General features: G+C 40.6%; 1 protein-coding gene across 1 annotated transcript in view; it reads left to right on the top strand.

Annotated features, from left to right (window-relative positions):
- ABL2 (ABL proto-oncogene 2, non-receptor tyrosine kinase) overlaps positions 1–26129 on the top strand; it is a 50049-nt gene that overhangs the window by 14112 nt on the left and 9808 nt on the right. The window contains exons 2-8 of the mRNA XM_069789687.1: positions 19321–19491; positions 20267–20562; positions 21225–21497; positions 22263–22347; positions 24051–24228; positions 24873–25057; positions 25350–25502. Of these exons, the coding sequence (XP_069645788.1) occupies positions 19321–19491; positions 20267–20562; positions 21225–21497; positions 22263–22347; positions 24051–24228; positions 24873–25057; positions 25350–25502 (1341 nt within the window). The remainder of the gene's footprint in view (positions 1–19320; positions 19492–20266; positions 20563–21224; positions 21498–22262; positions 22348–24050; positions 24229–24872; positions 25058–25349; positions 25503–26129) is intronic.

The raw sequence follows: 26129 nt of genomic DNA, 5'->3' as shown, positions 1-26129 counted from the left end.
CTCTAAGTATTGCACTTTAGGAAGGATGGCTGATCAACACCAGTTTGAGTCCTGCTCTGCCATGGCTTCCAGTCTGATACTTAGCAAATGACTTTGTTTCTTTAGATCTTCTTCTGCATGGTACAAATTTTACCCTACTTGGTAGGGCTGTCAAGAGAATAAAATATCAAAACTGTGAGGCACTCGATATATCAAGTGCTACAAAAATATCCCATGTAGTATCAAGTCATAATATTAACATGCCCTGACTGAGAATCTTCTGTAGGCTGTGAATTTAATGCATGTGAGAATAAGCATTTACTGCTGGTGAAGGGTACAGCATGGTTAGCACTAGTGAGGGTGGTCACCCACAAAATAGGTACAGCCTCACCAGAAGCCTGGGATACGATACATCATTGTTCTCTTTTCTCCTTAAATTACTAACAAAGTGTTTCAGCAAAAATTGTGGGTCTTATTGTTCAGTTGTAGACATCTGAGCAGGCTAGATGATTGCCTACTAGAGTGTTTGGAAATAAATCTTACTAGAATTCATATCCTCATTGGAAAAATATCGTTGCATCTTGTCACAAGTCTGGAGAACAATTCAACCTCTGGAGACCAATTATCTAGATTTAGAAAAACTTCACTGTTTGGGACGAGATACTCATGCTGCTGTTTCTTAACTGCCTCTTGTGTGAAAGAACAGGCACATCACTGGATGACATGTGTTCACTCTCAACTTTGTATGTTAGCACTCATGCAATTTTAACTCTGAAAAAATATGACTGTGCATCTCAGGCCTGGTCTCTGAGGAGGAATGCCAAGTCCTTTCAGCAGCATGCCTTCAAAGACAGCTGCGCACTTAGCATTCATGTCTGCCAGGGTCTGTGCTCTCCACAATGATCCCCACCCCAAATCTCCAGACAAAACCAGGAGATGGATCTCAACAGCTGCAGAAGGCTCAGTTTATGAATCTTAATTAGGTTAAGTTATTTGAAGTGTTTCTTTTCATAAGTCTCTAATGATGGTTGTAAGGGCTACATATCCCCATTCGAGTTGTCAAGATAATGCTAACCTCTTTATAGAGGTGGAGTTCTGGTGGTCTGAGCCTGTGTGGATGCCATGTCCCTCTAAAATAATGCTCATATAGACCATAGTGTTCTTCCATGCTCTACCAGTGTGCTCTCAGTTCTCCTTCCTCTTTTCCCCTGCCCAGGTTGCACCTTTTTTTTTGCACACGCTGATTTTTCCAGTTGTATTTTTTTCCCTGAGAGTAGGCTACCATCCTTACATGATATACTGCTTTCATAACATTGGCAAAGTGCCCAATAAAACTGGTTTGAGACCTCCACACCCACATCTGAATGTTTTTCCTCCCCAGTTAAAAGGAACAACCTGCCTTTTATGTATTTGTCTTAGATTACAGCAGCCACCTTCATGTATTAAGAACAAAACCAAGAGTGTCAGTTTCCCCATAATTATATTGCACCTGTCATTATGTAGGAAGCCCTGCCCTTTCTTTAGAAGTAAAATCATTAGATTCCATATATTTTAATTGGGTGAGTCATTTAGTTTCAGTCTTGCTGCTAGAGCATGCATCTATTGTGTCTAACGTAACTTCCCCTTAGTGGGGCCAACAGGAGCAGTACCAGTAGTATGAAGTCCGTTATAAGTAATCTGTCTACAATATTCACAATATATAATTTCCAAAAGATTCACCAGGAATTTTCAAAGTAAGAATATTGGCATTAATTTTTTTCTATGATGGAGAAGGTTATAAGCTGATTTAGGAAATACCTTATCTTGAAGTAAACTTTTACAGGATATAGCCTGTTTGTATCCTGGTTGTCTGAATTACAATATGGTAAGGCTGAATTGATGAAAACTTGCCGAAAGAGAAGCTTGTCCCCACCACCACCGTGCTCCTTCTTTACCAGTACTGGTTCTCATCTAGCCCTGCGGTGAGCCAGTCCAGGGAGCTAAGCTGACAGAAAACTGAGGTGCTAGTTTGGTTTCCTGACCCAGCTTACCGCACATTAGGTGAATGCGGGTGCGAGCACATGGGAAGCAGCAAAGGAGGCAGCTGGGAACAGGGGAAACAACCACTGATCTGGCAGCAGCTGCCTGCTGGGTTCACTTAGCCACATGGTCAGTCTGCACCCTCAAAACCTTAGCAGAATAGTTCAGTGGTTTTGTCTCTTGTGCCTGGGGGAGGTCTTTGACGAAACTGGTTTAGGATTACTGAAAAAAATGAAAATCTAATAGGTTATATGCATACGCTTAGCAGCCTTGCTAAAGAGATATAATGCTATCTCAAACAAGCCCCTGAAATTTGTCCTTTTAGAATCTTTGAAATTTGGAAATGAGTTAACTCAGATGCTTAAAGAGTCAAAGGCAGTATCTCTTCATAAGAGGTTACTTCCCCAAGTTTCTAAGAAAAGGATCACCTCTTACCTGGTTTAAGGGTGGGTTTTTAACATACATGCTACTTCAGTGCTCGCTGAGTTCTTGGCCTTGATGGCTTTCTACCATGCTACACATGTATGCCTTGAATGAAAAGCTGATTATAACCCAGTGCCCGTGAACAACAGCTCTTGATTGCTGTCATTGGGTTGGTGAGACTGACAGCTAAAGGAAAAGGCTGGCTGTCCTTCAGGCTGAACTAGGTGTGAACTTAAAGTTGGATAACCAAATGGATTATTTGACCATTAGTTCTGCCAAGAGTCTCGGTTCTGTGAATAAATCTGTTAGTCTAGTTTCTGTAGTAATTAGGAATCAAGTTCTTACACTGGTAATCCTCAGCTGCATTTTAATTAGACCCAATTCTCAATATAGTTATACTAAACAGTCACATTTGACGTTACTAATAAGAGAACATGCCAACCTAGATTAGTCAGTCCTTTTGAGGGCTGCTTGGTGTATTTGATCATGACAGTTTGATGTTTGCCATTACTCAGCTTTTCTGGCTTCAGAACCTGAGGTGTGACCCTGCATGTTTAATTTACTGGTCTTTTTAGTGGCGGGGGGGGAATCATATTTAATGCAGCTCTCTGCTGGATATTCTCCAGGCTCTCATCTTTTGTATTTCAGTCATTGATTTGTGTGCCGTTCATCCTCATGGGTGCTTCACTTGGTCTTTGTGGGTGCTTCAGAGGTTTTACTTTTTTTTGGAGCACAGGCAATCTACTGTTCATAGTGGAAGCATGACCTTAAGGGATGTTTGCCCCAGAACATCTGCTGATGCTTCATGCAGGAGCTTCAGCACCCTTGTTAGATGAGCTTAAATGTGCTAGGTGCTTCCAGGTTTCTAAATTTCAGCTCTTGGTTCAGTTTTTCAGGGACTGACCATGCAGTCTTTATAAAAATTTAACATTGTTATGCTTGTTTATTTTAGATTGTAAGAGATTTAGATCTCAAAGCAATAATATGTCCATATAAACATCTTTCCTTGCCTCACTTCCCTCACTGGTTTTGACAGTTTTGGCATCTGCTCAGTTCTATAACCTATCCAGGAAGTTGTTACTTCTAAGCAGCCCATGCAGCACATAGTTATATTGGCATTAAGTGCTTGAAGTAGCTTGAAAGCAATGGCAAGACTGTTTCTGGCAGTGATGTAGATGAGCAGGAAACATGTCACTAATTCTAAAGACCCTTCAGATAACTTTCAAATATTAATTAGCTTCTGATTCTATAAAGTCTTTCTAAGCTGAAAGACCCATTTGAAGCCTACATGGTACAGCAGCTTTCAATCTGAAGTTAATGGTATCTGCTTCTGCGTAATTTGTTGCTTGCTGAATAGCAACTCTTGAGCTGAGAGGCATGTCTTGTAGTTTACCTTAAGGGTACTTTTTTGAAGAAATTTGAGAGTTAAGTAACATATCACAGCAGCATGGAATTCCAATAGAGAAATGCCCTAAAAGGCAGGGTTTTAGTGGCATCTCAACAAGCTGGCAGTAATTGACTGTCTTGCAGTAGTGCTAAATAAGAGTTCTCCATAAGGATGAGATAGAGAAGCCCTTGCCTGGAAGCAAAATCTGTATGGGATGGTAAATGTTCAGCTTTCTAACTACCACATGAAGAGAGCTACAGTTATTTTGAAAACATTAAAATACAGCATTGCCATAGGTAACTGCTGTAAATAGTAGAAACATAACTGAAAAATCTTCTCCCAAGCTACCAAAAGCCAGAGTTGTATTAGTTTCCAGTACCTGGACAAAAGGCCAAAGACAGCATTCTGTCCCTTTGCTTTAAGAGGCTAAGTCAGAACTGAGTACAAATTCACCATGCTTTTGGTTACTCAGATACAGTATAAACCTACTCCAAATCAGGTAAGAGGCTCAAGAGGGAGAATGATTTGAGAGGAGCATTTGTAGGACTGCCTGTTGTCTTGGAATTTCCAATTTCAAGACGGCACCTGGTGTGCTGGTACAGCCCAGTAGTGAGCCCTGGTCCCAAAGGAAGCACTTGGTGTGGCTGGTTCTTGAGGGGATACAATATAGCCCTGTGTAATCCAAGAAGTCAGCTGTCCTGACAACCTATATAGGCCAGCAACAACTGGGAATATTTTTCTGTGGAGTGGGAGGAAGAAGGAATGAAGTGGAACTCCATCAAATTAGAAGAAAAAAAAAAAAATCTTAATTTAACAAGATAAAGGGGCCTTTCTTAGCCTTTCAAGCCAGAAGATGTGAGGATGCTGCAAGCAAGTTCCCTTCTGGATGGCACAGTTACACTTTGGTCTCAATCTCAGTTCAAAACTTACATTTTGTAAAACAACACTCCTAAATTAAGCAGCAGTGTTACATACCACCCTCAAAGCAAGCTCTATGGCACAACTGGCAAAAATTTTGCCATGAAACTGAATGCAGCTAATGTTCTTTTGTCGGAGATCTTATTTTCTAGTTTAGGTTAAGTCATCTTGCGCTTCATTAATTTCCCTATTCTTTGATTGATGGTGATGGCAGAGTACAGATAGTATTCCTCCTGTGGGCTGCAAATACTCCTATGAGCTATACAAATGGCTTGATTTCTCCGATTTGTATGACTTAGTCATATTTTTGTCTTGTTCATGCACATCATGTATCAGTGATAACTCGTATCAACTTGAATTGCTGTTTCTGTGCATTTCTACTTGCCACTGCTACCATTTCTGCAGGTGTAAAAACTCTTTATCAGTGCCACAAGAGGCAACATAGTATTAATGCATCCTCCCAGTTCATGATGTGCTGTATTCCTTGGCTCTGTAGAAAAGCATGTTACTATTCACAGTAAAATCCACAAAAACTGATGTTATAGATGGATGCAATTTAGGAACTAACCAGCACTTTACGGAGGGAGAGGAAACAAACTGCAGAGTGAAATGCAATGTTAGACCTCCCACTGGGAATTTCCAGCCCTTTCCCTCTTCCTTCCTCCCTCAGAATATATATAGTAAATAGAGTAAATTAAGCATTGGGGGAGGTGGCACCCAAAGGCAGAAGCAGTAATAGAGGCTAGAGTAGCCTTCAGTTAAAAACAGCTGACAATATACTGACCAATCCTCCGAGCATCCCAGTCGTACCACCACAAATACCGGCAGCAGGAGAGATGTCTCAGGCAGCTATGCCAGTATTAAGTGGGAGGAAGGCTCTTTAAATAACTAGCAGTGGGTCTTATTGCCTGACTGTGTCAACATTGAGTTGTTGTTTCACCCTCTGAACAGGAAAAATTAGTCAAGTAATTGTGTGGCAAGCAAGTGACAAAATGAAATAATTTTTTTCTGCTTTTTCTAGCTGCTGGATCTGTTTTAGAAGGCAGCGGATACTTTCCTTGTCATTTAGCGTTTCTTTTCAAAAACCTCTAAGCAATAGATGAAAATCAGAACAAAAGAGGAATAGATTTGGTTAAAATTGGGAGAGTAGCACTCTGTTGAACTTCATCACTGAAGCAGTCCAAAAGGACACTTGTCTATGTTTTGATTTTAGAGTATCTGATTTTGAGGGGGGCTAAGGCAGCATTCATCCCTTCCCCTCTCATTGTTAATCTTCACATGCATTTAAGTTAGTGTGCATAATGCAGTCTAGAAAAGCCTGTTTTACTCTTGTGATATAGCTTACATTGTCTGTCTCTTCTTATTCCAGGTGAATAGAAGGTTTTGTAGTACCAATTCAATAAAACAGAATTTCATTTAGTTAGAACTGTCTCAAAGCCCTTTATGATCCTAGATAAATCCATACAACTATTTTCCTCTTCCGTATTTCCCCAACACAAGGAGGGAATGTTTGCAGTGTTACAGAAAAACAAACGGTTAGTGTTCAGGTTAGCATTGTAAATTGGCAACAGATCTTGGCTCTTGTGGGGATTTGTCTTTTGACAAATTAGATAAATCTGCAATTGCAGCTACCTCCTTTATGATGTTTATTTGTCTATAGGTCAGATTCTGTCCTTGCTAGCCTAATCTAAGGTTAGTCTAAGCGTTTTCCATGCAGTTTCTGGTTTTTGAAATGGCGATCTTTAACCTAGTCAAAAGATGTGGCCTAATGTTTCTGGGGAATGAAGTCACTCATTTCCACACTGTTGTACTTTGTTTGCTTTTCTTTACTGCTCTGAAAACAAATTAGTAGAAAAAACGATCCTCTACAGGATGTTTCTGCCCTTTTTGCATACAGTCACATTCAAGTTTCCCATCTCCTGGAGTATTTCTCCCTAGAGCCAATTATACCTTCTTTAACCAGTCTTCTAGTTCAGCAGTTTCCCTTGCAAAGTAATTTTTGTCGTCTTTTTTTTTTTTTTAAAGTGTTTCTCACCATAGGATAGCAGTATCTGATGACTTAACCAGATCATACACTATATTAAGCACTGTTGCTGGAACACATTAATGTTTTTGTTTAGTGAAAAGATGCTAGAAATGAAACGGCTATCAAATAGGAGTAAGAAAATGTCTTTTACTCAGCTTTCTAACTTTTCTTCAGTTTGCCTGTTTTTTAATTAAAAGCTGCTGTCAGACTATGACAAATGATGTGAAGAGGAAGAAAGAAAATAGCAAAATGGTAAAGATGCTTATAATATGAAGTTATTAAAGACAGTAGAGACAAAAGTTGACTGAAGAATTGCAGGAGGTTGCAGGCTGAAGAAGTGCTGCAAGGTTCAGTGTAAACATGTGGAAGGACGTATACAGGGAAATGGTTCTAGCTTCGCATGTGAGATACTTAGCTCAGAGCTGACTACTATAACGATAGAAATAAATCTTTGAGCTCTAAAAAGACAGTATCATGAACAACATTTAGAATTATAGTCCAAAAAGCAGAGCATTAGGAATAGAAAAATAAATAGCTCTGCCACTGTACAACGCTATGGTTTGAATACTGCATGTAATTCTGATCTGGTTATCTGGAGGGGTGTATGGTAGAGCTAGAAAAAAAATCTCAAAGGAGGACTGTTTAAAGGTGACTAAAAGGCAAACCCATCAGACTGCCTAAGACAAACTCTTCAGCCTGGAAGAGAAGTGGCTGAGGTAAAGCAAGATAAAGGCCTATAAAAATCACAAGTGGCAGGAAAAGCACCGCCAGGTAGTAGTAATTCAGGATTTGCCACTGTAGAGACTGAGGATCATCAAACGAAACTAGCAGATGTCATGTTCAAAACAAGTAAGAGCTTGTTCTTTATTCTACAATGTGCAATTGAGCTATTGATAACATTGCAGCAGGATATTGTTTATGTGATGAGTTTAGTTTGCATTACTTCTGACAGCAACTGGACAAAATAATGGAACAAGCCTGGTAGGAAGTTTAACTACAACATCGCCCACTCTGGCTCAGACAGACCTTGAGCTGCAACATATTGGAGGCTTGGAAAGTATGCTGGAATAATATCATTAGCCTTTCCCAGGCAACTTCTGTTGGCAATGGTAACAGCAGGATGCTGGGCTATAAGTGGCCCAGTACGGTTGTTGTTAACATGCCTGAAGAATCCCAGTTGTCAGTTAGCTGACTTGCTTTTGATATTCTGTAAGCGTTCTGCTAAATCCAAAAGGCAGAACTTGTTTTTCCTATCATAATTCTTTTAAATGTTCTATAGTTTTGATGTTAACAATCAAGAAGTACTTGTACTTCCTAAAAAGAAAAAATAATTTCAATGCTTAACTTTACAGTAGATACTACTGCTATAGTAGCGGACGTACATAAAATGCATGTTTGTATCTTAGCTGCATAAAATTCCTTCAAGTTGAATATACTGGCTAGTCTTACCTCTCTTCAAGTAATTATTTTTAAAACACTGTTTTTCTTACTCTATCCCAAAATATCAGATTTACTGAATAATATCCATCACAAACCTACTAAATTATATAAGCATTTTCAGTCCAGATCCACTTAACTTATAATCTGTCTATTCATTTACAGTTACTGTTCTTTGTAATAAAACTGATTTTTTTACTACACCAGCAAGTCAAACAGTGACTTTTTTGTAGCTTTGATTACTGTTAGGAGTATTGAAGTTGCTCAGTCTTACTGTAGTTTCTTTTCCTTCAAAGCTGTATTAATTCTGCCATAACCCAGAAAGGATTTTCCAAAAACATTATTTCAGCAAGTACATTCTTGTCTTAACACTGGACTAAGACACACAAGGGCTAAACACTGCTGTTAGTAGATTTGAAAAAGCAAATGTAGTGACACAGCCTGAAACTGCAAAGCTGTCGGCGCTGTGCTAGGAATTCTCTCCTGTTGAAGCTGGGGGTTCATGTTACCCTGGTTATTTAGCAGCTGTTGGAAACAGCGCTGGTGAATGGAGTCCCTTGTCTGGTCAGCGGAGCCAATTACAAGTGTCTGGGTTTCACCAACGGGAAGTGGCACAGCAGCCAGTAACTAAGTTTAGTGCGATGGATGTGTTTCTCTGATTTCATACGTGCACGTTCACACTGCCCCCCACAAAAGTGAATCAGCCCATAAGGCCGAGAAGGAGCAAGACAACTAAAACTCCCTCAGCCAGGGCTCAGCTGAATGTCAGACTCTGGGGATCTCCTGACAAGCACCCACATTAAGAGTTTTCCCTGGTTCTGAAGTTCACAAGACGGCATGCAATTTTTGGGCAAGTATTCATGCTAAAGCTCGGCTTTTCTTGGAGGAAAGGAAACGCTGGTTTATTTTCTAAGACAAATGTATTTCAAAGGAGGCAAGATCACAAGTCTTTTAGCCAAATGAAGTAAATATTATTTTAAAAAAGGAGACCCCTTCTTTGTTCAAGAGAAGAAAATGGCTGCGGACAATGGCTTGAACAGCATATTGGTTGCTGACAAATGAGGTTAACAGTTTTGTAATTTATTTTTAGCTAGAGAATATTTTTTTTAAAACAGAAGTACTGTGTAGCTTTGGCAGTTGCTGCATATTCAGTGTGGGTGGATGGAACTGAGAAGTCGCATCTGTGCTAACAAGCATTTTGGGATTCCATTAAAAAATTAAACTCATGTACTGGAAACTGAAGCTATATCAGCTCACCTGGGGAGCTCTGCCCTCCGAATATCCTCCAAAAGGTAAGCAGTACAGCCTGTTCAAGGCACTTGCAAAAATAATTACTTGGGCCTCAAGATGTGACATCAACTCAAATTTGGGCTGTTAGATTGACATTTTCTTTCACTCCTGAGATTACAAGTCAGTGAGTTAGTCTCTACCCTCGCCTTCTAAGTTTTTCCTCTAACTAGAAAGGCTAAAAATAAATTTTAAAAAGCCAGCTGAGAAACAGTTTAATGTGGTCATTGTTCCAGGTGCTGAGTCTAAGGAGAGTACCTAATACTGTAAGACTTCTAATAAGATGTAATTATGTCACTTGGAAAGCAGCTTGGACATTTATGTCATGTTAACTCTAAGGTCTGATCAGTTAGTGCTTTACATCTGCGAAATAAACCTCTCACCAGCTAGACTTGTGTTAGTGTACATATTTCTGGCTTGCTTGGGGTCAGTTGAGCCATGATTTTTCAAGTAGTCTTTTTGCAGAAGAGCTCTTACTTCAAATGTTTGTCTTCACACTGTGAGTAAATAGCTATTCATTTGATTTGCTTAGTAGATAATATCTTTACTTTGATCTGGCCAGTATTAACAACTCCTCAGGAATTCTGTTGGAGTGAAGTGTAATCCACATTAAGCAACTTCCCTCCCAAAGTACTGATTAAAAAAAGTGCTAAATGACTTGCTGTAAGCTGTCATAATGTTTGGCCATCCCACCTTTCCTGGAGAAGGACTGGGTGACCTAATCCTCCTTACCCTTCATACTGGAGAGGCTTACTGGAACTTAGCACGACAGAGGAAGAATGTCAAACAGACTTTTGATCTACATGTATGCAGTTTCCCAGTTATCTTTGAAATCTGGGTGTCCCTTCATAGCACTCCTTTCCCTAAAACTGTCATTGTGGGAGTAGTTACTGTCCACTATAGGCAGGATTCAGAGGAACAAAGATTGGAACTCTGCATCACCTCAGTACTCAATGGAAAGAGGTATGTAATACAGAGCGTCTAAAGTTGGTGGTCTCTGCTTGTTTCTAGATTCCAGCAACTGCAAAGCTGACTAGCTTTGTAGGAGCTGAACAAATCCTTAGTAAATAAGGTAAACACTTTGATACAGTATTCAGGGTTTTGCAAAGAGGTTACATTTGTAGCTCTTTGTTCTCAAATCCTTTTTGCATATCATTTTAATTGCATTAAAATCTTGCTTTCACTTCAGAAAAGTGTTTTTCTTATTACCCGTTGTGCTGTTGGGGTTTTAGTTCCTGCCCAGACGCACAGTCAAAGAAGTCGGATTGGTACTTTGAGTGGATTCTTGTGCTTCTGACCATTCCCAGTACCTGTGACAGGAAACATCTGTTGCACCTTTTAATAACTGTTTAGTCCAGCTCTCCTGTGCTCAGATGAGTTCCTCAACCTAAAGTGTTTTTTAAATGCATCTAAAAACCTGCATCATTTTGCTAGCTGCATTTATCCCAAAGTCACTTTCCTGCCAGAGTTCTGTGAGGACAAAAATCCTTAGAGGTAATGAGTTAGCAGCGTTTGTACTGAAGATGATCAGTACTTCATCTATTTTGAAATTCTCTCTTAAAACAGCAGTACTACCAAATGCTTCAGAAGACGGTTTGGTCACTTACTGTTGATCTATGAAGAGATTCATGAACCTTGCACTCAACAAGGAATGAATGAAGATTTTCAAATGAATACTTCGGAGCTTAAGCTTGATTTATTTCATACTGGATTCTGCACCAGAAAGATACTTTACCAGAAATTAGTTGAGGAAAAAAAAAATAGGGAAAAGTTGTGTTAGGTTGATATTGGGAGAAATGGGATACATATGTGTCACTGACATCTGAGCAAAGAAGTGGCTGTTAATAACAAGGAGAGGATAACCTTAACTAGTGAAACGCAGGACAGGCAGTTCCTTCTGTCAACATTGGTTTGTTTGGCGTTTTTAAAATCTTAACATAGCTAACATCTTGTAATGTTCAGGTAGATAGACAATGTCTTGAATTCTTCATAAATTGGTATAACTAAATCAATTGAGATCAATCTGTCTCTCTCTACCAATGAAAATTCAGTAACATCAAAACCCCAAACCTTGTCTTCCCTTGGATTTCTATATCAAGCGAGCCAAAAAGCACATCTTCTAGGTAAAGACTTACCACTTTAACCATTAAATGAGTGCTGGGGAATATCATATGCAGCAGTTTATCATGTTACAAAATAAATCCACTCCCAAGAGGTGAGGTGTACGGAGAGCTTTTAAGTGTCTCCATATATTTCTCTCTCTGATACCAAAGATCACTTTTATTAACCTTTTCTATTTCAGATTTATTTTGATAATTGAGGCAAGATGGTGCTACCAGCTTGGCTTGAAATATTTCTTTTTATATGATGTGAGCTGTTCATGATGCAGTTTTGTCACTGACTCTGAAGTCTCCTCCCATTCTGTCTCTCCCAGCCTGGTACCATAAATAGAAACCTATTCCTCGCCCATCCCAAGTTCTTGGCTTGGAGCTGTATTTCTTGGCTTTATTCAGTAGGTTGTTTACAGTACTGAAACCTTGCACCACTCTGTGGGAGGCCCAAAGACTAACTATGGATCTGTGCTTAGCTCAGGCAAACCACGTTATTAAGAGTCTGGTTGCTTGCTGGAGAGGAACACCTAGGAATGGCATTTAGTTAGGCTGCCTGCATTTTACCAAAGCCATATGTGAGCTGTCTGACCCTTTTAAACTGGTGTTTTTCATGGCCACACGTATGTCAGCAGAAAGACTAGGTGGTCCATTTAGGTAAGGGCTTAAGTCTGTTATAGGGTAAATAAAGTTCATAGGTCTGCTTCTGTGGTACCACATTATTAGACAGCAGGAACTTGGCCTGTTCAGCATTGGTTTGCTTTTTAGTATGTAGTTTGCCTTGAGTATTTTTGGTTAGTAGGAAGCGCTGACACTTGGCTTCAGAAACAGCTACTGTAGAACTTGATACTACTCCAATCATGTCAGCAAAATAGGAAAACCACTTGCTGCTGTGTTATCAATTTTGTTTCCTTGTATTCATTATGGCAGAAATCCTCCCACTAACAAGCTGGTTAAAGATCTTGAAGTCTAGTGATGTAAAGTGATGTACGTTTTGAAGATGCAGTAGAGAATACCAGTTATACTGGCAGTCGTTAGTTACTTGATGGTCTGCTTTCTATGCTCTAAGTTGACCAATGCCTATTCTTCGGTAGTCTTAAAAGCAAGAATATAAAATGAGTCTGTGTGTAAAATAGCATCATGGATATTTATATTGGTATTTAGTTTGAAAACTCAAAGTGAAAATAAAGTGAAAGATGTGACATATGAAGGGATCTTGGTGGTCTTGTATTCAAGCATCCCTTTGTGAAAAAGAGGCATGTGAGAAGCCAGAGGGTAGAACACTCTGTGTGTGTGTGTATATATATATACACCCTATGGGTTTTGATATAAAATGCTGAGATATCAGATTAAGACTGTATACAATAACCAGTATTTACCCTATAACCCTTTCTTTGTCTCTCTTCCTTCCATTGACAAACCAGTCACTTTGGCCTGCTGCCAACCACACCAAATCCTTTTCAGAGCTGTATTTCCATTTACATATTCTTTCATTTAAGAGAAATTGACAGTTGGTTCATAAATTCAGAGTATAACAAATTTTTTAGAAGCTCCCTGAACTGTATGTATCAAAGTAGCATGGTCAGCAAGATTTCCTTATATTCAACTTTTTCCCACTGCTGGAAGAACTAGAGAAATGCTTCTAAATGGATGATTTAAGTTGTACAGGAAGAGTAACCACTCTCAGGAAATGGCTTTGAAGGGCACCACAGGGAATAGTCTAAAGAGCTGGGAAGAGCTGCTGTGCCTGGAAGGTGGATTCTTCCACTGAGGAAGTTGAGTGTACTACAATTAAGATTTTATATTGTGCACTTATTGTGAAGGGAATAGGAACAGGATGCAGATGTCAAGATGATGGTCTACAGTGTAAAATAACTATCTAGGAAAATCGGTTGAAAAAGAAATAATGCTCATCTAGAAGGTACAAAGATGCCCGGTTTTATTCTGCCTGTGTGTATTTGACAGGACCTTATGAGCAGCTACACACTGTGCAGGGACACCCCATGTCCTTCCCGCTGAGAAACACTTTCAGGAGGGTGGCTGGAAGGGTGCAGGGACAGAATTGCCTTGTTACAGGAGGCTTACAGCCATAATGTTACTTGCCCATAATGCCAGTGCTGGCCAGTACTTGATTCCCATCAGGAGCTTGTTAACAGACCAGAGAGCCTTCTGACAGAGGCTAAAAGTGAGAGGTTCAATAGATATATTTGCAAGTTACATTATTACAACCTAACTTTCTGCTAATCCTTCTTTGTTCCAGAGATACCAAATACTCATTTGTTGTATTTTAACTAACAAGTAAATTGGTTATTAACTTTCTTAACTATTACAGCTGTGACTAATTTAGTCACAAATCCACATATAGCTTGCCATTTCCTGGTACTATTTCAGACCTACCTGAAAAGCTTGTTTGTCACAATGCTTATCCATGTATTTCTGAGGCTATGCTGTCTCTCCTTACAAATTCTGCTTATTCTTTGTGTATTAATAGATACAGAAAGGTTAGTACGAATACCAGAGTAATTAACAGTACCCAGAGCACATGAGAGGGGAGAAAATAATAAACTGCAAGAAGAAGAAACAAAGGAGAAAAGAAATAAAGCTTAGGAGCTTCTAAGTAAAGGTATCTCAATGTATAACTACTGAGTAGCATGCTGCAGGATTCACTCAGCTTGGTTTTGTAGGAGGAGGAAAGGAGGTCACCCACTTGTCAGAACTTTAGGAAGACAACAGTATGCAGGTATCTTAAGGTATTTTCTTTGGTTACTATTTCCACATACATTAGGTGATGGTGATAGGGGAAATAACTCATGTCACAGGCTGTATGGGGAAAAGCAGCTCCTCATCACCACAGCATATCCAGTTTTATATAGCATTTTTCCACATCCCCAGCCTTACAAACATTTGGAATAAGCCAGATTGCTCATTTCTTACCTTTAGTCTTATCTGAGTCCTCATCACGTGGTGCAGCTGCCTTTCTCACAGAACAGTGGAGTTCATGGATTATAGAAATGCTGCTTATTTTTTTCTTGGTGGGCTGCAACAGCTCCTCTCCCCCTACAAAGGCCAAACCACTACCTTCCCTTTCCCTGCTCCCTTTTATACCCTTCTGCAGGCCCACCACTCTCCCAGGTGTGAGACTGCCATGGTGATGGCTTGCTCTTTAACCCTTCCTTGTCCACGTGTTAGGAGGAGCCTGTCCTGCTACAAATCATACAGCCTTTGCTAGAAAACTAGGGCTTTTAAAGAATTCATCCAACAAATCTTAGGTTTTTTGAGAGGTAATTTGTTGGTGCCCTTTCAGAGAACTGTCCTGAGTCTTACTAAATTGGCAAGTATGCAGCTCAGACTGGGCATACTGTACTGTCCTTGCTTTCTGTTTCTTTCTGAAATCCTAAATTGTTCAAGAGTCTTTACTTGCTCAGTGCTCCTACATCTCTCAGACATGTATTTTCACTAACATCCTTTCCTGGTAATTAATTTAAATAGTGCTCCAGCAACGGTATGTGGAGTGGAAAAATTAATCAGTCTGGGCGGTCTCCTTAATGGGTGATCTGTTGTGTAATTTGTACAAAGAAATTTCTCCAAGGAGACTGTTTGCTTTCTTCCCAAATGCTTTGTTGCCTAACTCTTAGTGGAACAAAACTCTGTCTTTATAGCTCATCTCAAAATTGTTTCAACTTGCAGTCCAGTCCCCACATCCTCTGTTTGTTCAGCGTTCCCTGGGAAGCTCCACCCTCACTTCCAGCTAATAACCAAGTTAAGCTGCAGCTTGATGTTCCCAGTTTCTCCTTCACCTGCTCGGCAGCGCTTGCTTTTTCATTGGCCGCCAGCCTTGTGAGCAGCGAACATCTGCACGTGGTGGTGTTTGTGCTGTCGGTGGCAGTCCAGGACTTCTTGAGCCAAGCAGCCTCTGCTGCTTGCTGCGAAGCACAGCATGATTGTGGGGACGGTCCTCTTCCAGTCTGGCAGCTATGGCAAAGAAGGCAAGCTGCTCTGCTGCCTTGGCGAGGAAGCCTCTGAGCCTGGTGTGAGTTTCACAGGTATGATGCTCAGGGATGTAATGCTGTGCCATCCCTTTCCTATATTTCTCCGAGTGCTTCAAGGAGGATGTGGTTCCTTTCAAGTCTATCTTTGTCTTGTAGTATGAGACCAGCCATAGGCAGGACTGAGATTGCCTGCTTTTATCTGAGTTTTCGGATTATTGAAATGCTTCGTTTTTATGAGCAGTTACACAGTATTTCAGAAATAGAGACCACTTCAGTACTTGATGTGACTCTGAAATTTAAGATTTAGTTTATACTACCTCCTGCTCTTGGGCTGAAGAGATTGGTAATTGCAGTGTTGGCAGCACTGGGGTGGGGGGACAAAACACCCCTTACATGTTGGCTGAATAGGAAAAGCATTCATATCCGGAGAGAAGCAAATTGTATTGTGGGAATAAAGAAAAGGAAGGAGATGGATGAAGCATAACCTTCTTGCATGACTGTGTATTACTTGTACACTAAATGATGATGGAAGTTTTCCATTGTATAGGAAATGAAAGTGGTAAAATATGATTTATGGTTAGCCTTTAAAAGGAGCTGATATCAAACAGAACTTCCCAGCTCATTTCCTTACTCCTGGTATGAATAGAGCTTGCAGACCATTCAGTTGGAAGGGTATTATTTGTGATATGCTTCGGTTATCTTAGTTTCCTTAACGAGGTCTATGTGATTATCATGTTTCACTGACCTTCCATATCCTTACATATTGGATGCTATAGATCCCACACCATATTGAGCAGCATAGGTTATTATGTAATAATATCCTGCAATAGATACTTTTATATCCTGGTAAATTCCCCTTTAGTAGATATTGGGTAACTTTTACAGTTACTTAAGCATCCAAGTCACTCTAAAAATGGAAGTGAAGGAAGTTAGTGAGACATGAACTCTTAAAAGCATTTGATTTTTAGGTAATATGATTTTTAGGTAAGCACTGTAGCTAAGTGATTGAAGCTCCTCATCAAACATTAACTTCTGCTGGCTTTTTTTGGTACTTAAAGTGGGTGTTAAGAACATGTGCCAGCCTCACAGGCATTCCTGAGGAAGTGGTAGTGGTCCCACATCTGCTTTGAATCCTCGCTGGCAATCCAGCACGGCACCACAAATGGTTTCATGTGGGCAGAGCTGCTCAGCACTAAGCAGCAGGTGGCATTTCTGCTGGTTTTGCCTTGGCTAAAGTGCTCGCTGCTGGGCTCAGTGTGGGCAGGCTTAGCTAGCTGGTCATGGGATTTGCTGAGCTGATACTAGGCTGCTTCAGGCTTAATCATGGAGTGCATTGTTAAATGCTTACCTCTGTGCTGTCTGTTAAGTAGGGGTTGGATGCTCAGTTCATGAGCTTTTCTGGCTTGAGAAAGAGACTTAAAGTATGCTTTGATTTAGAACACGTGCATATATTTTTGTTTAAAGCCTTCCACATTTTGGCAGATTAAAATTGAAAGTAAGACGTTATTTAAACACCATTAAGGTATTTTGGAGCTGAAAGGTCAGATAGTGTTTGGAAACACTGCCTACTGTTGTGGTGGCTTAGCAGAGATGTGTAAGTCACATTCCTTGTATAAGCACATTCGCTGAGTGACTTTGCTTAAGGCACTGGTACACACTCTCTCTAACACAAGTCACTCTAGAAGTATAAAGAATGTATTATTTAATTAAATATGTATTTTTACTCCATAAACAGAGCTGGATTTAGGAACTGGTGTTCTTTCCTGGTGCTTAACAACTGGACATGCATATGTACACGCCCAGCCCTAAAAAATTAACAGTGGGATGTTGGTAGCCATGCTATAATGTAGGTAGCTCAGCAGGGATTGGGATTTCCTCTCTTTTCCATGATAGCACCCAGGCTGATGGGTTAGTATATTGTAAAACTAATTGCAGTTGATAGTTAGGAACAAGAAGCGTATGTAAATATTGCATCTGTGGACAATTAAATCAAAGAAGTGACATTTTGGTAGCTTAATCACTAGTCACTTCTGTTCTTGCTAGGAGAACCTTGATAGAGGGCTACTTTGGCAAGGCTCAGGAGGTAGGTTATTAAGTAAATGCAAGATGAGCAGGTTATGCAAGCAGTATAACTGAATAATTACCAGAAATGCAGTCAAAAGCCACTTAGCTATGTGTTTAAAAACAAAACGGAACAAACCTCAACCATTTACTTTCTCATGTACCTACAATACAGTCAAAAAATTGCATGTAGATGCTGGGAAACCCTCTAAGTCCTCGTTTTCCAGGCTTGAGCTCTGTCCTGTGACACAGATTTGGCATGTGTTTGCCTATTACTTGGCACAGGCCTTTTCCTGTTTTGTGTCTTGCTGACTTCCCAGTTTTCCCGTCCTGTATTGCATTTGAGCTCTTTGTTCTCTTTTAAAGTGCCTTATAGACTAGCTCTCTTTCATGAACGTAAATCTCATGGGAGTGCAGGGAAGGGGGTAGTCACATGCGCATGTTCTCTGGCAGTGGTCTGCTTAAAAACATCCTGAGCCCGACTTCTCAGCCCCTCAGAAATGGGCCAAAGCAATGATTGTAAAGCAAAGAAAGCCTCAAATTTTTGAAAGAGGACTTTTTATGTTTAGTGCATTTAATGAAATCTCTTTGCAGTGTTCATTTCCGTAAGTAAGTTCAACAAGAGAATTTGGAAATGTGTACTGGGACAGGAACTTAGGGCAGTTGTACCATCAGAGAAAATATTTGCATCTGTACACCTTCATATTTTTTTTACCCTCTTGAGCAGCCCACAGGTGTGAAACCACATCATCGCTCTTTCTCTTGTCTTAATATTGAAATTTATTCTGCTACATGTTCCTGAAAAACCTCTCTATGGGTTAGAAAGCCAGTGATGGTCTTGGCATAGCACTACCATGAAGTGTTCAGACAGTTTTGCTTTTTACTACAGTTACTTCCAAAACCCTGCGTATTTAGATTGTTTTTCATCATCACAGGAACTGCAGGGACTTTTTCCTTTTGTCCATAAAGCAGGTCTGATTCCTCCCTCCACTCCCTTGTACTGTCAAGTTTGCATCAGTTGTCCTTTGAAACAGCAAAACAGAACTGCCTGGGTATTCAGAAACACTGCTGCTAAATACCTAGCATCACCCTTACTGCTTTCTGTTCCTGTCAGTTTTTGACTTCTTACTTACACAGTCTTGAAATGTATTACAAATCACCATTATTCCTGCTAATACTGAATCAGTTACTGTCCCAACCTATAGATCTCATTTGTGTCATAATTCAGTCTGTCCTACCTGTATCTGTAATGTCAGTTTCAGATCCAGGCTGTCTACTTCAGCCACAGAAACAATAAAGACATAAACCACAACATTTCAGTGTTGAAAGGTTTCCTTCGCTGCTTTGTATAATATAGAAAAAGCACTTTTAATCTCACCCATTTTTTTATCTATGAATGCTTAAATATTTTCAAATAGAGGTGTATATAAATAGAAGTATATATAATATTATAAATATTAAATAGAAATTTTTTATATATAGCTTGCTACTTGGTATATAGGCAGTTAATCACCTTCTCCAGCCCCTGTTAGAAGTAACCTGTAGAATGAAGAGTCAGCAAAGTGGGGATTGAAAACCACTAATCTAAGATGTACAGACGTGGTGCTCCCTTTCCATAAAGAGCGCATTTTGATCTATTTACGATTGTACCCAAAGCAATTATTTCCTCTCCTGCTCTTTCTTCAGAGGCCCTGCACCGCCCCTATGGTTGTGATGTTGAACCCCAGGCACTGAATGAAGCCATCAGATGGAGCTCCAAGGAGAACCTGCTTGGAGCCACTGAGAGCGATCCCAATCTCTTTGTTGCACTTTACGATTTTGTAGCAAGCGGTGACAACACGCTCAGCATCACCAAAGGTAAGGCTGTGAATTGCAGACCAGCTACTAGGTTGAAAACTTAGCAACAGAAAATAGAAAGCAGAATCCTTCCCTCGATAGGAATAGAAATGAGTGCAGTTAGAGAAGATTATTGTCTAAACTGATGATTTTAAGCAGACGGTCTCTCTCTCACTTGTGCTGGAGAGACACCTGCTGTGTGGTTCTCCTAGTACAGATACAGGTTTGTGTAACACTGCCCAACAGTCCACCCCAGCTATGGTCGTTCCCGTTCTAGGCTCCTCAAATCACTGGCCTTGCGAGACACCTCTTTTAGGGGAGGGCAGAGGAAAACTGTTACATTATTAACGATAACAGAATTCAGCACTTTCAGCTGGGGCAAAATCAAGAATTAAGAATTTCACAGAGATTTCCTGTTTCTGTTCAGTACGTGTATCAGAATATGACCTGCTGCAGAGCTGTTTTAAATCACATGCCATTTAAGACTTCAAGAAAGAGACAAACCTCATCCTTCCAAGAAAAAAAAGTCTTTCTAGTCTAAAAAGCTGGACTACAGGAATCTTTTTGAGTTCATCAATCACACTGCAGTAAATTAGGGAACAGTATTATCGGTATTCTATCTGAAACTTTACTTCATAAATACTTTATATATAGCAGTTTAGTTATAAGATCACTGCTGCAGATTTTTATTGTTAAGCTACAAACCCAGGCTTAGTCAGCTGATGATGAGTTTCTCTCTTAATGAGACCCAATAGATTGCACTGTGCTTATTTTGCTTTTTGGTTTCTGGTTGTAGGTGAGAAGTTGCGAGTCCTGGGTTACAACCAGAATGGTGAATGGAGTGAGGTACGTTCGAAGAATGGGCAGGGCTGGGTACCAAGCAACTACATCACACCAGTGAACAGCCTGGAAAAGCATTCATGGTACCATGGGCCAGTGTCACGCAGTGCAGCAGAGTATCTGTTGAGCAGTCTCATCAATGGCAGCTTCCTGGTTCGTGAAAGCGAGAGCAGCCCAGGGCAGCTGTCCATCTCGCTCAGGTACGAAGGACGTGTTTACCACTACAGGATCAATACCACCTCAGATGGAAAGGTAAGGATCTCTGGATAATTCTGTGGGGAGAGGAAAGAAAGATATTAGTGAAGAGATGGTACAGAATCTCAAGTTGCAGACTGTTAAGAGAGGGGTGTATGTGAGAGCAAACTGGTCCACTTGTTGATTAATATGAAAAAAGAACACGTATGCCAAGAGTTTGGTGGTAACTCACTGAACACCACTTTGGAAGAAGTGCAGACGGTGCTTATCCTGGCTGAAAGCAGCTAGGGAGCAAAGCAGTTGGGGTTTGATGTGATATCTCTTCATTGATCCACTTAAAACAAGCAGAGCTCTGGTAAGTCAGCAGTTTTGATCAGCATTTTGAAACCTTGATCAAATAGCAGTACGATGTATTGAGAGATGCAGAAACAGACCTTGTGCTTTTCTACAAGAACTCCAGTTTCTAGTCCTGTAAAGCACAAGGCAGGAGACAGCACTGCTCTCAAGTGATAGCTTATATCTAGCTGCCTTCTGCAGGTAAAAATCCCACAGATTGATATTCATTTGCCCAACAACATGAGAACAAATACTCTAAAGTCTGGTTCCCTTACCTTTTTTTTTTTTCGTAAACTGCTAGAATGTTTTTACTGTACCTGTTTTCCAGTGTTACTGAAAGCTTCCAGCTGCCTTTAAGTAGATTCCTGTTTCGTTCGTAACAGGTATATGTGACAGCAGAAAGCCGTTTCAGCACACTAGCAGAGCTAGTGCACCATCATTCAACAGTAGCAGATGGACTGGTGACAACTTTGCATTACCCAGCACCGAAGTGCAATAAGCCCACTGTCTATGGAGTGTCCCCCATCCATGACAAGTGGGAGATGGAGCGGACTGACATCACCATGAAGCACAAACTCGGGGGAGGGCAGTATGGCGAGGTGTACGTTGGTGTCTGGAAGAAATACAATCTCACGGTTGCTGTGAAAACATTAAAGGTGAGTTTTCGGATTGTTACGCACTGTTCATTTGGTCACCATTTATGATAAGGGTAAGGAAATTGTAATGTTCTCAGTTATACCTCCTAATGATACAAATATCAGAAAAAGGAGTGTGCTGATCTGCATAAAATCCATGCTTGAGAGTAGCTTTGCAGAACAAAGTCAGGTTATCAAACTTGCACCAGTGCACGTGGCTTGGAAATAATTTGTAACTTTGGCCCAACAAGCTCCTGCAGTCAGATCTGTAGAAATGATTACCAAGTCCACTTCTCTTTCCTCAGAAGGGCTGTGGAAGCCTTAAGGAATCAAAGGTGTTGGAAATACCTTCTACCACCTTTCCCCTACTCCTGGAAAAATTCCGCTTCTCCATTTACCTTTTTCAGAGCCTTCTGTTTGTTTCAACATTAACAGCTACAGTTCTACGTACCCCCTAAGTAAGGGAGCTTTCAAGCTTAATTTTTATAGCTAGGCAGGGGAAGTAAGTCAGTGATCCTGAGAGTCTTCTCACCAGCCACAACTGCTTTGGTAGCCACAATAGCTACCAAACAAGAAAGCCTAGCACTTTCTGGGTACTGCAGATCTATTACTTGGCCATGTTGCAGCCCAGCTTTTCAGGGGAGTTATATTTTGCTTTGGTAAAAGCCAAACCAGCAGAATGGAGATAAGGATGCCATCATTTATATTCAGCTCGGATACGTGGTGTTAAGCAGACTTTGGTCATGAAGATAAATTTTCTCTTCTTTTGCCTCTCTGTTTATCTAGGAAGATACCATGGAGGTGGAAGAGTTCTTGAAAGAAGCTGCTGTGATGAAGGAGATCAAGCACCCAAATCTAGTGCAGTTGTTAGGTTAGTGAAATTCCTTGCTCTTTCTGTTTTTACTTGAGCTTCTACCAAAATGAAATCTGTCTTGTTTAAAAGTAGTGGCAGATTTTCTGTATTTATATAACTTTTTGAATCAGGTCAGGCTATAGGGTGGTATTTTTGACAGCTTACTCCTTTATGTAGTACTGGAGCTAAGAGACACTAATTTTAAATAAAATATCAGATACAGTCACTTACATTAGTAGACAGCTTTGCTGTTGAGGCATGACTATGCATTATATAAAAGTCTGCAATATCAGCTTCCTGTTAGTTTATACCCTTGGCCTTAGGTATGCTCCAGGGTTCAGTTATCAGGGTCAGATTCCTTTTCTGCTGTGTTAAATCAGATTTAAAAAACTATTTTCCGTGACTTATTTTTCTGATAGAACAAAATTATAAGAAAATTCAAAGTGAAAGAAAAAAATTATATTGGAAGCACAGCATATACCGTTCTTCATGCTTCTTAAATCGGAGACATTTATAGAAAAACCTGCACTAAATAGAAAAATCAGTCCATAATTAAGCAGAAGACAACCAGATTGCTGCTGTTGTAAGGGACCCTGTGTATCACCAAATAAGTACATGAGATCAAGGCAGTGGAGATGCAAGTCAGATCAAACAGCCCATGAATGGAAGAAATCTGCAGGCTTTACAGCTTGGCTGTACCCTGTTTGTCTCTCTAACAAATGCATGATATGATGATCACTATTAAATAGTCTGCATAGCTGTTAATTCTACATGTACAAAGATTCTTAAGGAGACACCCTAAACCTTTACTAGTGTTTAATTGCCTCTGGATTTTTGCTGCTTTCAGGAGCAAAGCTGTCAAGCCAAGCCTAGGATGAAAGGAGAAATGTGAAGAATGTGAAGGCTTTTAATAATGGCAACTATTCTGTACCCATTTAAAAAATGGGCACAGATGAGGTGTCTGCCCAGCCCTGTCTGGTTCCAGGAGTAGAGACTAAAAGATTTCTCATCAGAGAGATGCATTTTTGCTTTTTCTGATGCACAGTGTAGTTGTGGTTTACTCCTGTATGTGTGTAACGGTATGACCAGGCATTCAGCAGTGCTGCAGTGGGAGTTCACAGAGATTTGACATGAGTATCCTGTTGCCTTCCTCCTCTGCTAATACATACTTTGTTCATAATTGCAATGACTGTAGCAAGTAGTCATCTGAGGAATGTGTGAGAATGCTGCTTTAGGAGCAGGTCCCACCATGCTGGTCACTTACCCAGCTAGTACACATGGGAGTGCTTCACATTAATCTGTAGTGACATTTCAGTCTGGAAATCTTGCCAGTTGACAGGTACCTAGTTCCAGTTGGCCACTCTTTAGCTTTATGAAGAAAGAGAGGGGAAGAAAAGCAAATCATATGTGTTCAAAATAACTCCTATTTCATTCTGTAACACTCCAAATAACATAATTACTCCTTCATATATATATTATATAGAAATAGCAGTGCTTTGATAGACATGTTTCTCTCTATCCATAAAGTGGATGGACAGATAAATAGGCAGAAGCACTGCAGTTGGGCTGCGTTGATCTGGGTCTTGTAAATGGTAGCCTTCACTTTTCAGAGAAACACTCATCGGTACAAAATGCAACAAATGGATATTAAATTAGGAATAGTGGTAAGCTAGGAAAGAAAGGGAAGCTTTATTCACATGCTCCCTCCTCCTCGCTGCTAGGTGTGTGTACCCTGGAGCCACCCTTTTACATTGTGACAGAATACATGCCGTATGGGAACCTGCTTGACTATTTACGGGAATGCAACCGGGAGGAAGTGAGTGCTGTTGTGCTACTCTACATGGCCACTCAGATCTCCTCTGCTATGGAGTACCTGGAGAAGAAGAACTTCATTCACAGGTGGGTAAAGTCACATTTAGCTGGTACAGTTTCGGAATGCAGTGATAAACAGGCCACCAGCATGGTGGCCCAGGAATTCCTCCTCTTGGAGAGGTTTCTTCCAGAGTTAGGTTTCACACTGGCTTATCCATTGGCTGTTTTGCTTTCAATACTGTCTTGCAATACCTTCTCCCAGTAACCTTCATAGCAGACTTACAACCTTGTGCACGACTGCCTGACAGCTATGAAAGTTGGTGTTGTCCTGTTCTGATGTACCACCTACGTGCAAGACATTGTCAACCTGAAGTCCTATTTTAATCCAGTTGGATAAAGCAGTGCCATAGAGCTGTTACCAGTGTGTGATGAGCTGCTGATCTCATCCTGTTCTCAGGAAACATAAAGTTCTCATTGTAACAGCTATCATTACTGGAAATTTAATAGAATTTAAAGAATGAACCCTAATCCTGACTTAACCATATTGCTCCTACAACAAGTCCACTCAATTTTTGACACTGTTCAGAACAAAGCTCACATTGCCTTTACCTGTTGTATAAAGAGAGTGCTTCCCGACTCAGAAGAGAGGGACAGGCTATGCAACCACAAGACTGTATTCAAAAGCCCTGCTCTTGCTCCAGTAAAGGAGTGTGCTTTTTTCTTTTGTACAGAGACCTGGCAGCACGGAACTGCTTAGTTGGAGAAAATCATGTGGTGAAGGTGGCTGACTTTGGTTTAAGCCGACTTATGACTGGAGATACCTACACAGCTCATGCTGGAGCCAAGTTCCCAATCAAATGGACTGCTCCTGAGAGCCTGGCCTATAACACCTTTTCAATCAAATCAGATGTGTGGGGTAAGAAAACTCCACTTCAGTTTTCTTTTTAATTTCGTTTTTCTTTGCCAACCTAGACAGTGACTTGTTTTCTGGCCTGGGCAGAAACATGTGCGGAGGAGACAGTCTTAAGCCAGGCCACAACTTCATGAATTGATAGCATTTTTAGTACGTAATGTCTTCACCTAGACTGGCCTGAAACATCTGCAAGAGAACAATACTGCCTCAAGCTGCAGTAAAGGCCACAATGTAATGAGCAACATGAGAGGAGGGCAGACTTATGACCAGGAATTTTGTTTTCCTCCTTTTGCAGCCTTTGGGGTGCTATTATGGGAAATTGCTACCTATGGGATGTCACCATACCCAGGCATTGACCTCTCTCAGGTGTATGATCTGCTGGAAAAGGGCTATCGGATGGAACAACCTGAGGGGTGCCCTCCAAAGGTTTATGAACTGATGAGGGCATGTGAGTATCTTCTTCCAATTTGGGGGACAAAGCCTGGGAGGGATGGGAGGAATTTGTAGTTAACTCTGAAGTCCTTGCTTCTTATGTGCCATTTTGTTACCTAATGTGGCAAAGGCCCCATCACCTGAGACGTACCTGCTTACTGATGCAAAATGAGTCTGGTCTCTAGGGGAACAAGAATTCACTCTCAAAAACTGTCATCCCACAGTACAGCTAGATAGCACTTTGTGGCAAATTGTACTGGTATTTTGTCCGTAGGACTCTTACTATGGAATCACCAAATTAGAAGGAAATTTAGTTCTCTGCAAACACAACACCCGTGCAGGAGACATGTAGTTGACAAGGTTGCACAAAATGCATCCTCCAAGCACATCGTGAAAAGCTCCCTAATGCTCCATAACAAATTGAAAATCTACTAATAAAAGGCTAAAAGATACAATGTGCTACAGGAAGAGCAACAGAGCTTAAGAGCATTGCTAATCTCCTTCAGTCCCACAAGAGTAGAGAATACATTGGGCAAAAAGCTGAAGATCCTAGGGAGAAAACCAGGCCATGTTGTTGAGGAAGGTAAGCAGCTCTGAGCAGAGAGACCCTGTCAGTGTGACCAGGGTGGGAAGAGACAACTTG

This window comes from Haliaeetus albicilla, chromosome 8 (genome assembly GCF_947461875.1).
Source record: "Haliaeetus albicilla chromosome 8, bHalAlb1.1, whole genome shotgun sequence".
Taxonomy (NCBI): domain Eukaryota; kingdom Metazoa; phylum Chordata; class Aves; order Accipitriformes; family Accipitridae; genus Haliaeetus; species Haliaeetus albicilla.
The sequence above is the reverse complement of the archived record's forward strand: the minus strand, read 5'-3'. Positions and strand labels throughout refer to the sequence as shown.